The sequence below is a fragment of the Atta colombica genome, unplaced genomic scaffold, assembly GCF_001594045.1.
Source record: "Atta colombica isolate Treedump-2 unplaced genomic scaffold, Acol1.0 scaffold88, whole genome shotgun sequence".
NCBI lineage: Eukaryota > Metazoa > Arthropoda > Insecta > Hymenoptera > Formicidae > Atta > Atta colombica.
The window spans coordinates 1,581,353-1,598,769 of NW_017259581.1; the positions used below are offsets into that span (position 1 = coordinate 1,581,353).

Sequence of the window (17,417 nt, forward strand, 5' to 3'; positions counted from 1 at the left end):
GTAAGTTTTTACAGTGTTGAGTTGTATTCACACCAAAAGTCTTGTTCATATTTGAATTACCCTCGTATTACATATGTATGTTTTTTTAGATTAAAAAAATATTTTATATATATATACGTATATATATATATATATATATATATATATATATATATGTGTGTGTGTGTAAAATATTTTTTTAATCTAAAATATATATAAGATCATTGTCTCAAGAAATATAAATATCAAAAAATCTCTTTGGTATCTTATCTTTTGAGGAAATATTAATAACCCGTATATCTATACAAATTTTTCTGAATGCAATAGTAAAATATTACATGCAGGTTTAACGTTCGTCGTGGCTGGTTTTGATGACGAAGATAATCATATAGAGACAATCGTAATGTTGGGTGGGCGCTTAGCCTCGAGAACCTATAGTGGTATCCCGGATTATGGTATTGTGCCTGTGTATGGAGCACCATTAAAATATACAGTTAATGAAATTGTGAACGATTTATTTATTGTAGGTATCTTTTATACATTTAGTCCTCATTTTTAAAAAGTTTAAAATCTATTTTTTAAGAATAAAAATTATGTTAGGAGATTTTGGAATGTTAAATAGTGCATAAAGAACAGAGTTTTTCTTACATTTAAGATCTTACATTTAAGATTTTCTTACAAATTAAGATCTCCAACTATTAAAAAATAATTATTTTTATAATTAGAAGATTTTAATTTTATACTTATCTTGTACATATTTTTATGTTCTTTTAATTTAGTATAATTTTGTATATTTTTCTGAATGTAATTTATTATATATTTTATTATATATTATATATTTATTATATATTTCAATTTTGGAAGATATTTCTGCGTATTATTATTCTCTATGTAGTTCGCAATTTAAATCTATTCATTAATAATAAATGGATCCCGCTCATAATTTTTCTTAATGTCTGATATTTAAATTGTCAATTTTTTATTTATTAATAGGATGATTGTGTAAATCAGGAGGAAATTGTAGATATTATGTATTACCATAGGCCATTATCTATTAGAAAACCTTGTAATCCATTATCAGGATGTGTCATAACGATGAGCATGTATACTGGGTCTGAACGAATGTACCTTTCGACATTAGCTATGAAACTTGGCGCTATGTAATGTATACTTTTATCATATCTCTTATACATATGTATATATAATGTGTGTACACACACACACACACACACACACACACACACACACACACACACACACACACACACACACACACACACACACACACACACACACGTATATATATATATATATATTTTATACGGAAAAATTTCTTAAAAATATAAATTTTAATAAGCATTTCTTTCAATATTTTCAGATGTCAAGATATGTTTGCGCGGAAAGCTAATGCAGAGAAAAATACACATGGTAGTACGCATCTGGTTTGTCCGTCCCCGGAAGGAAACAAATACAACGCGGCTGTGAGATGGAAATTACCGGCTGTCACAGCCGACTGGTTAAAAACCTGCGCGGATGAATTAACACTTGTAGATGAAACTCCGTTTCTCGTCGGAGAAACAATAGGTAAATTGATTTGTATTTAATTGTTATTTTTTTCTGTTTGCTTTTTTAACTAGATTGCTTTATAATTTATGTCAGGTAAATATTATATATGGAAATATTATATATATTTCAATTTTCTATGTTGTGATTAAAGATAATTTATTATTTTAAATTTATATTTTTAGAAAATAAAAAATAATGTTAAAATTTCAAGAAAAGAAAAGCTACGCAAGATGTAAAGTGTATAAAGTGTTAATAATTAATTATCAACTTTAAAATGTATCAAATCAATTTAAACATATAATACAATAGAATAAACGTTTCCATCATCATCCTCAATGTAAAAAAAATAATTTCGAATATTAAAAGTAAAGTGGTCGCAATTTTTCATTGGTTAAATATAAATATGGTTAAATACTTAAATATAATAAGTTAAAATTCATTAAAATTAAAAGTTTTCTTTATAAAAAAAATTGACATTCTTTTCTAATAAAAATCGCCTAATTATTAGGTGTACAACTTTGCTTCCGCCGTTTTTTTCCGAAATTCGAGGCTTTATTGTAAAAAACTGGTTATACATTTATGATTCAAAGTATTGTCCATTGCTGGCCACTACTTTCTCCCATCTTTCGGGTAGCGTACGAATCCCGCGTCGAAAAAACTGGTCATCTTTTGAGGCTATCCACGAATCGATCCAATTTTTTACTTCTAACATAAGACCGGAAGTGCTGGTCAGCGAGGCCGTGTGCCATTGATCGAAACAAGTGATAGTCAGAGGGAGTCAACGTCTGGAGAATACGGCGGCTGGGTAGGACTTCCCATTTCAACGTTTCCAAATATGTCTTGACCACTTTCGCAATATGGGGTCGAGCATTGTCACGCTGCAAAACTTCATCGTGTTTCTCGTTGTATTGCGGCCGTTTGTCTTTCAATGCTCGGCTCAAACGCATCAATTGCGTTCGATACCGATCGCCTGTGATTGTTTCAGTCGGTTTTAACAGTTCATAATACACTACGCCGAGCTGGTCCCACCAAATACAGAGCATGACCTTGGACGTCAAAATCACCATTCTTGAAGCGTTGAAACCACTCATGACACGTTCTTTCACTAATAGCAGCCTCACAATAAGTATTTGAGAGCATTCGATGAGCCTCAGCCGCAGATTTCTTCATATTGAAGCAAAAAATTAAAACCTCCCGCAAATGACGAGAATTTGGCTCGTAAACTGACATTTTCAATCGAGAATAACTTTATGATGCAGACACAAATCGACTAATGTTTCTATGGAGTTATGTTGACAGATGCCCAAGTTTATTATATGACGTCTATGATCTATTTATTTCGACCACTTACTGCTAAAACCATCTATAGGAAAACGGCGAAAGCAAAGTTGTACACTTAATAACTATCTTAACGTTCGTAATAATAAAAATTACTTCTCTCTTCCAATTTAAACTATCGTAATTTGTCTAATTAAATTATTTGTTGAATAATCTAACTAAATCATTTGTTTTACACTGAGGATGACCTGATGAAGGTGGAAACCTTCATCACACATTACATTTGTATTATTACATGTTTACAACATTGATTTGATAAATATTAAAGATTGTTTAATTATTTAGCACTTTATTTAGCACATCTTATAAAGCGTTGACTCGTAATCTTTCTTTTTTGGAAATTTTAATTTTAAATGTTTGAATCAGAATATTTAAAAAATGTAATTTCTAAATCTTTGTTTCCGTGCTTGTATATAATTTTAACATATGTGTTAAAAGCACCAGTTAGAACGACTAGCGAAGCAAATCTCTCAGTTACTGGTGAAAATAGACTAAATCCTGCAGAAGAAATTACATCAAGAATGATTACACCAATACTTCATTTATCTCAGGTATGTATATATGTATATATTATTATAAGATAAGATTAATAATATTTTTTATCTATATAAATACACATTTATTTAATAATAAATGATTATAATTTGCAAACGTTAATGTAAATGATTATAATTTGCAACGTTAATGTAAATTGAATTTAATATGTTTGTAAGAATTTGATTTATTAAAAGCAATTTAAAATCATTTAGTTTAAATATACTGTAAGAGATTCATTTTGGATTACAATTTTAAAAAATTTATAGGACGCACTCTCTGCCGAAACTCCATTGATAAATAAAAGACTCAATTTCGTAATGAACCAGACATCGCCGTCACCATTTCACGTGTCCACTCCGGAAAGTCCATATGGACAGGTCTTTAAACCCAATCCTTCGCCTGATACTCGAAAAGGCTGGATTAAATGGACAGAAAATTTTCCTGATTTGCAAGTAGAAGAACCGCCGCTAAAACGACGCGCACGTAGCACTGTGAGTATCATTTTTTTGTATAAAAACTATTTCTGTTTAAGCACTTGTAGTAATAGTATATTTAAGAATATACTATAGACTATAATTGAGAACTATTTGCAGCCACTTTCAGCATTGAAGAGACAATTGTGGGAGAAATTAAAGAATCCAGATCAATCTGAAAAAGTAAGACAAATATCAAGAACCGCGTGTAATCTTGTTGCAACGAATATTAGTGTGAAGATAGAGTATATTTGTATAATGGCATCGCGATATAATTAATCTTTCATAATAATCTCTTATAATTCAACGTTTTTTCTAATGATTTTACAATAGTTACTGCTTTCAATAATTTTAATCGTTATGGCGTTTAAAAATATTAGAATACCGCATAATTATGTTTATTCAAAATTGATTTATATTTTTAACTACTAGGAACATAAATTGAATCAAACAATGAGACATGATGATGATAATGATTCTTTTTCGAAAAGAGCTGAAGAGGAGTCTAACAAAACTGTTTCAACTTTTGTCCCACCCATCAACCGAAAGCTCGACTTCGACGAAAAAAGTAGTCCAATATCAAAAGAAATAAACATGTATGTGTCTAATATTATGATAAATATGTACATACTATAATAAGATGAAAATATTTCGGAAATAAAAATTGTGTATGGGATACTTTGTGAACATAATATTTGTGATACTACTTTTAAAAAGTATATATAAATATCTTTTCTTTTTTACAATATGTTATTCTATATATTACAAATATTAATAAGAATAAATTTGGATTTTTTTATAAAGGCAATTTTTTTATATAGGCAAATAGCGCAATTGGATCAAATGCTTCAACGAACGTCCAGTACTCCTGAAAATAGATATTCGCTATCTGATGAAAATGCGAAGAAATACAACGAAGCTTCCGATCATATACAAAAATGTGAATATCTTTAAATTATATCGCTGAGTCAATATTTGCAATTTTGTACAATGTTTTGATAATTCTACAAATGTTTTAATAATAATTTTACATACATAGGTATAGTAAAGGATTCGCAAGCTATCGACGCTATTGTATGGGAGGATCCAGATCATCCAAAACGAGTATGCAACGATTTTTCTTTTCAAATGACTTTTACATATTCGAAGATTTAGCTTTAGTTTTGACACATGCATTAACTCAAAATAAATATATAATTCAAGATTTTAATGTTTTTTTTTCTATGAATTAAGAAATAAAACTGGAAAAAACCTGTAGAAAAAACATAAAAGACGTGAAATTGATGCTTATATCAAGCTGATGAAATTTTTAAGCAGAGAATTTATCATATTATCTTAACTATTTTTATCGAATTGAAATAAATTTTGATATAAGGATGTTATATCAATTCAATTTTTTATTTTTTGCAGATTTTATAACCACTATTTTTTATGTATATTAATTTTGTTCATCTTATTTAATATTTTTATGCATTATCTTGTACAAATTTGTTTTTTCATAGTCAACCTTAGGTAAACGGTCAAGTAACGATAATAGCAATGTGATTCATAAAGAACATGAAGACGCCATAGAATATGAACTATCAACAACACGAAAATTTATGCTGTCGGGTATAAAGGTATTATTGTGTCAAGCATAACGATACTATTATTTTGATATTGTAATCATTATTTTGACATATTATAATATTTTAATAGGATAGAATTGCGTACGAACAAGTGATAAGAGATCTAGGTGGAGACGTATCTACGGACGCAAATTTTGATAGCAGTGCTACACATCTCCTATGCATGAGACTCTCCAGAAATGAAAAAATGCTTAGTAGCATAGCTTCTGGAAAGTGGATCCTGCATTGTTCATATCTACAGGATTCTAAACGAGAAGGCAGATTCCTGGACGTTAGTATATTTGTCAAGAATAACAAGGATCTATCAGAAGAAACTAATATGCCAATACTTGGCTCATTTTTCTTCTGATTTAAAAAATCGAAAGAAAAATAAGAAAAAAGATTCAATTGCATCATTATTTACATTGCGTTTACATTTTCATAATGTCAACTGCGAATAAAATTTTCAGGAGGAAGAATACGAATGGGGTAATTCAAAGAGTAAAAACAAGATTCCAGAACCAAGTAGTAAACTCGAGAATGCGATCGGAGCTGCGGTTTACAAGTGGCGCTTGAAATTACAGAAAGAGTCATATGGCCCATTTTCGAACATGGTAGCTCTGCTGATGGTTTCAGAAGAGAAATATGATCAATTTAAGAGACTGATCGAAGCTGGCGACGGTTTAGTCATGCAAGCAAAGTGCGTATTAATCAATTTCTATAGAAAAGAGGACAGTTTTACTATTTGTACAGTTTTATTATTTGTTACTCTGATTTTTTCAATTTGATTGCAGACCGCCTTACGATGCCAGTCCGTCTGGTCGCAGAATTACACACTGTTTCGTTAATGTGAAACAAGTAAGTTTAGAATAAAGCAATTCAGCTTCAAGCAATTCAGTTAATGGCTTCTCTACACTTTAGGAATTTTTTTCAGTTTATTATTGGGAGTACAAATAAGTTTCCGCCGTTTTTTATCAAAAATTAAGCATTTATTGTGAAAGAACGGTACATAATGTTTTATTCAAAGTAATGGCCATCGCTTTTTCCCATTCTTTCTAATAGCATGTGGATACCGCGTCGGAAGAACACTTCATCTTTTGAGACTATCCAATCATCGATATAATTTTTGGTATCTTCATATAATGTGAAGTGCTGCTCATGCAGATAACAGGTCATGCGTCATCGATCGGAACAAGTGGTAATCGGAAGGAGCAATGTCTGGAGAATACGGCGGGTGGGATAGAATTTCCCATTTGAGTGTTTCTAAGTAGGTTTTGACCGGCGCCGCAACATATGATCGAGCATTATCATGCAGGAGAATAATTTTGTCATGCCTAGAGTAGTAGTGGGCGCCTTTTTTCTTGAGTGCTCGGCTCAATCTCATCAATTGTGTTCGGTAGAGAGCCCCAGTAATGATCTCGTTCGGTTTGAGCAACTCGCACAATACACCAAGCTGATCCCACCAAATACACAACATGAGTTCTTTTCCATGAATATTCGGCTTGAATTGTCGATGTTGAAGCATGGCCAGGTAGTCCCCATGAATTCCTCTTCTTTGGGTCATAGTGAATGAATCCATTTTTCATCACCAGTGACTATACGATGCAAAAAATCCTTTTGTTTATGTCTGGCAAGCAACATTTCACATGTGAAAAATCGGCGTTCAATGTTTCTCGGCTTCAGTTCATATGGAACCCAATTTCCTTGCTTTTGAATCATTCCCAATGATTTCAAACGATATGAAATTGTTTGTTGAGTCATTCCTAATGTAAGTGCAAGTTCTTTTTGCGTTTGGCACGAATCTTCATTCAATAATGTTTCCAATTCCGCGTCTTCGTACACTTTCGGCCTTCCGCTATGTTCTTTGTCTTCGACGTCAAATTCACCATTTTTTAAACTTTTAAAACTCATGACAACTTCTCTCACTTAAGGCAGCATCATCATATGCTTCTATAAGCAAGCTATGAGCCTCAGCTGCAGATTTCTTCAAATTAAAGAAGTAAATCAAAAGTTCCCGCAAATGACGCTTATTCGGCTCAAAACTCGACATTTTCATACAAAAAAAATATATGATGCTGATACAAAATCGCTAATATTTCAAGGTGTGTTGCGGATGTTCAATCTTACGATATGTCGTTTTATATCAAACAATTTTAACTTAGTTTAACAATTTTAACTTAGTAGTTTATTAGTAGCGCCGTCTTTTGCAAACGGCGGAAACTTATTTGTACTCCCAATAATTGTTTACATTATATGTATGTGTAATTAAAACAATTTATTTTTTAATAACAATAATTGGTACAAAATGATGAGAAAATGTCTGTAATATTGCAGAGATAACTGTATTTTAATGTATAATTAATTTTGAAAATAAGATTTTGAGACCAAAATACATGAAACACTCAACACACCACATACGCACACGCGCGCGCACACACATACGCACGCACGCATGCACGCACACGCACACGTACGCACGCACAAAATATACATAGCGAATTTATAATCACGTTATCGAAGCGCTCAAATAATTTCATTATTATAAACAGGTAAACCAGTCTGTAGACTGGGCTATGCTGGCTAGTAAAGGCATCCTCTGTTTCTTGCCGCAATATCTCAGCGATTATTTAACCGCAGTGACGCCGCTTAATCCGCGAGATTGTGTACTCCCAGAATTCAAGAAATATCTAGCACTACTGCCCAAGTAGCAAGAGGACAAAATTATGATTAAATTTGCAAACGAGCACATGTCATTGGTTCATTAAAATTCGTGAGGTACATACATTCAAGTGTACATAGCAAATTCGTCCATTAAAATACGTGAGAATATAATAATGTACATAATAAATTCATAATTACATTATTGAAGAGTTGAAATAAAAATTTCTTTTACAGGAAACAGTCAATTAACTTATCGATAAATTTAGTTTTATATATATATATAACAAATTTCATTTGTTAATATTTTATGTCAAAATTTGCATAATTTTATAAAGAGGATATTTTGATGTTTTGTAAAAGGGAAATTTTTCGATTAATATTTTTTAGATATAATAGTTTAAAATTTTGATTTTCTAGAAAGTATAGCCACATAGATTCGATAGAATTATATGAATACAATTGCATAATATTAATACAATTAATATAATTTGTAAATTTTATAAATTATATAGAAGATGATTGTACATATAAGAAATTTGCTAATAATCAGCATTATATTTCTATCATAGAGAGCTATTCATGCCCTATTAACATAATAATTTCTAATGCTTTCATATACACATTCTAAAATGATAAAACAAAAATTTTAATGATTATATTACCTATATATTGCTAATGCATCATATTTTCTTGAAATTCAGCAAGAATTTGCTGATGACGAGATAAATACATTTCGCGGATCGATGGGATTCTTCCATAAAGGAATGTAATGCAACTTCATAATCATGTAAAATCGTTATCAATCCCATAGTAGTTTGCAAAATTCCCAGTCGCATACCTAATGTTTAAGTGGAATTAAATCAGAGAAAATCGAGGAAGAATTTGGTTATAAACGGAAAAAAATTTTTTTTCTTATTTATAATATACTAAGATAAAATGCATGCGCGCGCGTGTGATTAAAAATTATTTATTTATAAATTTTAAATATTAGTGAATACTTTCTGAAGCAGTATCAAAATTCTGAAAAAAATTTGTGATATTTGAAGAGCATTAAATAAGTATATTATTTTAATCGCGCGATTCTGTTTTGCGAAAACAATAGACAAGTAAATCTTATCGCGAAAGAAAATTTATCGCGTAATAAATGTCAAGGAATGATAAATGTTTTTTTTTTAATTTTTTTTATATTCCATTTTACATCAGTTTATGTGAACGAGTCCAATTTACCAACCTATACAATTCCGTGGACTCTCTCCAAAGGACAGGAAAGTGCAGAGTATAATCTCGTCTTTTCTCTCATCACTGAATTGCTCAAGATCGAAATGCATAGGATTCAGATAGTATCTTGGGTCTGTTTGAATACCATGTAATACGTATATCGGTACGTCTTTCTTGACAGTTACATATTTTTGTGCTAGGAAACTACAATTTATTTTTATGATTATAATATATCATAATTTAATTCGAGACATTTCCAAGATATCTCTATTGATATAAAATTAAAAAATCGCTTATGAAAAATTTTTTGTTGCTGAAAATAATTTCTGAAATATAATGTATACTATGTCTCATTGTGTAATCGCTAAGAGGAAATCTATTTATGATCGGCGCGGGCGGAGCGTTTCATTTATCACTTGGTGCAGATACTTCATATTGTGGAGTGCTTCGTATGTTACATCATTAGCGTCCTTGATTGTGGATTTCCTCCCTCACGCGTCTTTGCATTTCCGGCTGTTTAGCTAATTCGAAGAGAGCGCAAATCATAATAACGATACTGGTTTCGCGATCAGCCACAAAGAAGATCGCCGCTTGTGCGAGAAGAGCATCCCCTTCGAATTCTGAAGAAAATATTAATAAAAATAGATTTTTCTTCTGATATAGATTGCCAATATTGGAATGTATGTGCAGAATGAAAAAGAAATATATAGTTGATTAGAACTCGCATTACAAATGTGTTACATAAATTTTCCAGTAATCATTGTACGATAAACTTCAATTGCGAATAAAGATTTACTTATAATAAGATTAAAAGTAAATTCGAAATTTTGTGTTAAATATATATATTTAATTAACCTCATCTTATCTTAGAATTGGAAAACGCTATTTTAATTTGATGGGATTTATATAATATTTAACGCTACATATATATACTTACGAACATATTCATATTATCTGGCGTCTCAGTTTTTAATTGCAAAAGAGAATCAATTCTCGAGATCTTCTCGTTTTATTTTTGTGACGCTTCTATTGTCCATCTAGAGTCCCAAAAGATTTTGCGGAAGAACCGTGTACTTGCCAAGCATCGAGCCACCTAGATACTTTTCAATTATTGGCAAAAAGAATAAGAAGAGCTGCAAGATGCTTAGGACGGTTTGGACAAAAGCTTTACGTGCTACACAGAGAAACAGAATATAAATAAATAGAGTTGCAAAAAAAGTTCGATGTAGACGAAAAAGAGTGAAATGTAATGTATAGCATGTTTAAATTCATTACTTATATTTATTATTTTACTTACAGTTGACATAAAATTCTGGTGACGGTGTATCAAAGCAGTTTGTCCAAATGCCACGGAAGATATTACGTCGGTGATATATTTGTAGAATGTATCTTTAACTTTTATTGACACGATTTTAGAATTGTCTTTAATTTGATTATGCAAATGATCCCTCTTTTCCCCGGATTCTTGCATCAGCTGAAAGAGACTTTTCAGTTTGCCACTTGTGAACACTAGTGTCATTTTCGATCTGAAACCGTCTCTTGATAACTGTAACATTTTTTAATTTATATATATGTCCTGATATATTTAGATTCTTTATTAGATTATTTTTTCTTTTATTTTATATACTTTTTTAATAACATTCTTCAGCAGTCTATTTGCAAGATGACTTAATAATTTATTCTTTCAAATAATTGTTGATCATGATTTATGTAACATATACTATGTATCTCAAATACTTCCACTCAGGATAATATATGGAGAAGAGATTCCATTTGCTGATAGTATCGGAATTGTTTGAAATAATGATTCAGGAATATATTAAAATCCTTGATCATTATCTATTTTATCAGTTCGGGATTTCTTAGAATCAGGAATGGTATTATGTAGGAATGGCTTATGTAGGATGTAGATCCCTAGGACATCTTCATTCTCAGCTTGTGCAGTTCTCTGAGAATCACTTCAGCCGATCTGCAGAATAGCGTCCTTGAAGTGACCGAAGAACCAATGTGCAGATAATGTAGGTACACCATGTCTCTGCCAATAGGTATGTTTCCATTTCATCCATAAGTAAAGCGTCGCGAAAAGCGATGAGAATATCACAAGCGCGTCCAAAAGAGCGTATTCGTACAATATCGCCATTTTTATGCAAACCACATAAAGTCTTCTTCTGTAATTTTGTACAAAACTCAAGTTTAATTATGAAATAAACTTTGTAAACTTCATACAAAAATCTTTCCTTCATAAAATCTGAATTGTATATATATTGTATATAAGATTGTGCAAAACTCTGTCATGCAAATTATGTATAAAATTCAGTAAAAAGATTCCGTGAATACTTCATAAAAGCTGCGTATAGACCACTCCAGATACTGTGGGACTGCGTAATAAGCAAAGATGACACTTTAACTGTATAACAGTATCAAAGCAATTTGCAAAGTCATTTATCAGTAAAGTGGATACTTATTTTCATATATATAGATATATTAGGTGTTATAAAAATTAATAGAAATCTCACAGCAAGAAAGAATGGGTAGAAAAAATATTAGAAAATGTTTTCGAACAACAATTTTCTAAAATATGGAAATTCGAAGTTTAGTTATGAATTGAAGCTGTAATTAAAAAGTTACGTATTATATAAATAAATTGCAAATTAATGCTTAATCCCAGATAACAAAGAGTGTCTCCGCAAAATCACACAAATCTGTTTACGATATTAGTAACTTATATATTCAATGATTTCATATATTGATATTGAAGCAATATGCAGACAATGCGTGCGTGCCCGCGCGCGCGCGCGCGCGCGCGCGTGTGTGTGTGTGTGTGTGTGTGTGTGTGGTGTGTGTATTTAACAGCAATTTAATGGAAGGAAGCATCAAAGTTACCGTTGTCAGCAATGAGTATGACATTGTGTGATCCTGGATTATGGTCAAATATGACAGCATTGTGTGATCCTGGATTATAGCAATATAACGATAATTGCACAAATTTGGATATTGACGATTTCAGAGTTTCCGGTTGTTGACAAATTTAATTGCTATTCAATTGTCATATTGTAAAAACAGCGATTTGCCAACAAATCTATTGCTACAATACTGGTAACATCACATATTGATATAAGCATATCAATAACAATATAAACTCATTGTTACCTGGAATTTTTATTCAGCTGCATCTGATCACGTAAGATGCATAGTCTCTCTCTCCCCTTCCCTCACTCTCTCATTATTACTATACAGGATGTCCATGACGTTTAAGGGTAGGTTCTTGAGGTTATTTTGAGATGAAAATCCTAGTACCAAAATGTCGAGGCTATAATAGTTTTGGAACTATAAGCATGTAAAGTTATCAAATCATATCGTTTAAAATTTGCGCGTTCAGATATAATCTAAATGCAAAATACTAATTACATAGCTTAAAAGGATATCTTTAAACGTTATAGTTTTTAATCGAACACTTTGTATATGATAAAAAAAAAATAATTGAGACTAAAAAATTTAATGCGCTTTAATAATTTAATTATCTTCATTTTTTTGTGTAGCTCCATTTGATATGTAACATTTTACGTATTCCGTGTCAAAAAGCTTGCATATCTGATAGTATAGTAAAATAGCAAATTATTTAATGTTAAAACAATAATGCCGGCGTATTTCTTTATTTCGATAAACTTGTTTTTACGTTGACACGCAATTGTGAACATAAACGTTATATACGTTTTACATGTTTTATTAAGTTTTGTTAATGAGAAATTTTAACAAATATCAAGATCATTCTTTTGGGTCTATAGCTAACTATTCGTGATACCATACCAACAATTATTTTCTTCGGAAATTTTTGATGCATTTATTCACTAACGAATCGCCTGTAAATATTTCTTCACATTCCTTCTGTTTATTTATTTTCTTCTTATATCTCTATTTTTTATTCCTCTTTTTTGATTATTTTCATAATAAATTACTTATTAATTTATTGTTTTAATAATAAAAATAAAATGAATAAAATAATAAAATAAAAATTAAATTAAATTAAAGAATACGTGAATACTTATAACCTTTTAGTGCTACTGTGAGTATGACAACGCGTACTCAATTGTTTTTTTTACTTTATATATTATAACTTTTTTTTATTAATAAAGAGATACATTGCTTGTTACTATTATACGCGTTAATGTTTGACATTTTGATTGAAAACAAATTTGTTATATATTCATCTTTACACAATACTCAGTATGTTGTATACATAACAAAACATATAACATAGCTCCGAAAAATGTATATATAAATTCACTAGACAATTTCGAAAAAAATAAAGAGTATACAAAACCGCTGCTCTTAGTAAAATATGAATGCGTAATGGATAATAATTAAATATTATCAAAGATGTTATCAGTTAAATAAACGAAAAAAGATATTTAACGGTATCTTTCGCTCTGTGATATCTTGTAAATATAATAAGTTCATTATTATATTTAAATTAGCTACTTTCCGAGTAGCTTCATTTATATGTAAGGATATGTATAATTTCATGTAAATCAAGAGCCATTTGAAATCATTTCGAAACGTATTTTCATTAAATATATAGATACACACATATTAATATTAATACGTTTTGCTAAGTAAAGAAGGATATTTTTATTTTGTTACAAAATCGACATCATTTCTTACAGTTTTGGAGAGGGAGAATTCGATGCTATTTAAAATTACATCATATGACGGGAACATATAAAAAATTGAGTTCAAAGCCAAGAAAACGTCTTGCGTCGCATTCTTAAGATAAGTCGCTGCACTACTTGTGTGTCGATGATAAAAAATGTATAAATCATATTATCATTTTAAAATATAGAATATCTTTTAAAAATGCCTTTAATAACAAAAGTGTCAAAGGCAGCGCAAAGTTATCGAGCACTTACAAAACATGTTCGAGGTGACGCTCGTCTGTTGGGGGAAGCTATCTCTAACATGTTAGGCTATTTTTTTAATCAATTTATCGATTTATTTATGGAGCTGAGTCATATTGGCACATAATGTGATTGTTTAATTAAAAAAAATTTGTCTGTATTATATCTCGATTCTGTAACTTGCGTATACCTCAATTCTGTAACTCTTAACAATAGTATCGATATTATATTATTGTGCAGATACTTACTATACATAGTAAAAAGCATGGTGGAACCGGAATTAAATGTAATATTTTTATATTTTATATTTTTAATATCAAAATATAATGCATCACATTATCTATTATCAATATGTATTGTAGAGTAAGCGCCTTGTCTCACGAATGATCACGATGTCACGTTTTTCCTACTTTGAACTCAATTTTTTGTGTTTCGATCATGTGATGTAATTTTAATTAGCATTGGAGTCCTTTCGCCTCAAAAATTATAATTAAGAAATAACGTCAATTTTACATTCTGCGAGTACAACAAAAATAGACGTTTTCATAAGATCTTCAACCGACATCCGTCTTTATGAAAAACTAGATTGCGAAATTAATTCCATCATTTCGGTTCTTATCGTGACTCGTGACCATTAGTTATTATTCGTCATTGAGTCGAACTTATTCGTTTATTAGTTTAGCAGAAACGCCGCTATCTCATATTAGGCGTCTCTCTCATAATAGGAGATTTTCCTCTAATACTAAAGGCAAATATAAATGAAAAACCGATTGACTCGGGTCAAGATCATCGGAGCTGTTTCCCTAGCAAACGAAAATGGATTAAAATGGAATGGATTCAAATTTTCAGAAATATTGATTCACGAATGTTAAAATGAATTCTTTTCAATCCTGAATGTATTTTTATTTCTTTATAGGAATAGAGTATTGCATAGAGCATATCTCTATGTCTTTCAATCTAAAAATATTAGTTTTTTCTGTGTGCATTGTGAATACTGTTCAATTCAAAATTTTGAATAGGAAATGCAGTTTTTCAATCCAATTGAATCTAATTGAATCCAATTGAATTCAATTAAATCCAAAAAAAAGTGTTCGCTATTTAAAATACACATTCGGATAGAAACAAATTTCAATCATCCATTCTCATTTACTGGGTCCGTTGTTGTCAATATTTACCAAATTTTTTAACGAAAACGACGCGTTGGTCACACTTATACTTCTAAGAAAAAAAACGTTTTCGAATTGAAGCTTCAAACCTCCAGTCGATGGCAGGTACGCGTCCTTCCAATGTCAGGAAAATTAAAAAAAATGATTCGTTCTTTATTCGCAATTATCTTTTCATAGGATAAGGAGAAAAAGGACACAACATTGCTTTGATTTTTCATTTTTTCAGGATGTACGTTACGAATGCATTTAAAAAAACAAAGGAAAACGTATAAATAAATATGATAAATTAGTTTACAAAAAAATATTTCTTTAAATTATTTTAAATTAGATAAGGTATATTTTATAGATTTTTGGATATTACAAACTAAATAATTCCATTAGCAGGTTTTCGAAATAATTGAGGTTTTATGTGCAAAAAAATGGTTCTTGTGATATTTGTCTTTTTTTTATAAAAAGTTTATCTTGAAATTCTGATCAGAAATCACGAATGTATTGTTTTTTTATCCTATATAAATTATATTTTTTAGTAAATATTTAGTATAATCCCACTTGTGATTTTCCTGTTTTATGCATCTGTATATTCATAGAATATATATCAGGAAAAAAAAATCGTTAAATCCTGTTTTTTTATTTCAAAATTTTTTATGTACACATAAAAAGTAAAAAGACAAACATTTAATTACGATTTATCTATTATCTACCTATTGAATTACGAACTATTTATTTATTATCTGTCTAATTATATTATTTGTTTCTAATTATATTATTTTAATTATCTATCCTATTAACTACCTATTATCCCTTTCTTATTTCAATATATTATTTTTTAATCCTATCATGAAGACATAATTGCAAGTTTTTTCCAAAACACAATTACTATCTATGATGATAAAGTCGATCCTACTTATAATTGCTTGTTTGTAACTATCGATACAGAATAATTTATATATGTGTTTATATATATATATATATATATATATTATACGTACACATGTCATTTTAATTGCCACCATAAATCTCGAAAAAAAAAACGCATTAAAAAATGTTACAGATAAAAGTTGTATATATCTGTATATCGATAGTCACAAATTAGAAATTTTATGACTTTATCCTCAAAGGCGGAAAATTTCCTATAAAAAAATTCTTTACTTAAATCCTTCATAATTTAATTAAAGATATTAAAATAAAAAAATACATTTATGTGATTTTCGATTAGAATTTCAAGGTAACATTAACTTTTTGTAAAAAAGTCAAATATCACAAAAGGATCATATTTTATATATTAAACTTCAATTAATTTGATATTAATAATTTTGAAACAAAAAATACTGTTACAGACTCTTTCTTTCATCGCTTTACGAGATTTATTTTAGCATTTATGATACATAAATTATACATACATATATACATATATCGTACATACGTACATACAGAGGGTGCCGCAGAAAACACAAGTGTTATTAGAACAATGGTACCTTTCCCACGAAATAAATTCAAAATCGAGTTTAGAAATTTGTTTGATATACGTAGAACATTCTCCTAATCAACATCATTTTCAATCGAGAACACTTCATTGTTTACCTCGCTTATGTTGTAAGGATTTTCTTTTTTCTCTTTTTTTTTTCATTTTGTTTTACTTGATCGAACGCCGTAACATCGGAGAATTCAGACATTCGCATTCAAATGGCTCGCCTTGTACGTAAACATAATAAATCCTGTATTGTAACACATTGACTTTGAACGATCTTAGTATAAACGCCGCATTCTCAGAGTGATTTTAGTACACTCTATGGTCATAAATACAGAGTTGCACATAATGATGCAATTTCATAATTCTTTCAAAAGATATCTAAATGACGACACACCTAATCATCAGATCTCTTTTAAATGTTGAAGAAACATCCAATGTCTTTTCAATTTAAGAGAATATTGGCAGAAGAATCCTGACATTCTTCAGATATCCGAAAAACATCTGTC

The 17,417-nt window shown here is 29.9% G+C and overlaps 1 protein-coding gene and 1 pseudogene across 3 annotated transcripts in view; one reads left to right on the top strand and one right to left on the bottom strand.

The window, feature by feature from the left end:
- Nucleotides 1–8,399, top strand: part of LOC108693088 (DNA topoisomerase 2-binding protein 1-A) — a 14,458-nt gene extending 6,059 nt beyond the window's left edge. For all 3 annotated transcript variants that reach the window (XM_018201784.1, XM_018201785.1, XM_018201786.1), the window contains 14 exons: nucleotides 324–502; nucleotides 973–1,139; nucleotides 1,358–1,563; nucleotides 3,322–3,434; nucleotides 3,687–3,911; nucleotides 4,014–4,076; nucleotides 4,326–4,489; nucleotides 4,715–4,833; nucleotides 4,933–4,997; nucleotides 5,396–5,512; nucleotides 5,592–5,792; nucleotides 5,971–6,200; nucleotides 6,295–6,358; nucleotides 8,050–8,399. In XM_018201784.1, coding sequence (XP_018057273.1) covers nucleotides 324–502; nucleotides 973–1,139; nucleotides 1,358–1,563; nucleotides 3,322–3,434; nucleotides 3,687–3,911; nucleotides 4,014–4,076; nucleotides 4,326–4,489; nucleotides 4,715–4,833; nucleotides 4,933–4,997; nucleotides 5,396–5,512; nucleotides 5,592–5,792; nucleotides 5,971–6,200; nucleotides 6,295–6,358; nucleotides 8,050–8,208 — 2,072 coding nt within the window. In that variant the 3' untranslated portion in view covers nucleotides 8,209–8,399. The remainder of the gene's footprint in view (nucleotides 1–323; nucleotides 503–972; nucleotides 1,140–1,357; nucleotides 1,564–3,321; nucleotides 3,435–3,686; nucleotides 3,912–4,013; nucleotides 4,077–4,325; nucleotides 4,490–4,714; nucleotides 4,834–4,932; nucleotides 4,998–5,395; nucleotides 5,513–5,591; nucleotides 5,793–5,970; nucleotides 6,201–6,294; nucleotides 6,359–8,049) is intronic.
- A 442-nt stretch (nucleotides 8,400–8,841) lies between these two features.
- On the bottom strand, nucleotides 8,842–11,519 carry LOC108693131 (annotated as a pseudogene).
- Between the last annotated feature and the right edge of the window lie 5,898 nt (nucleotides 11,520–17,417).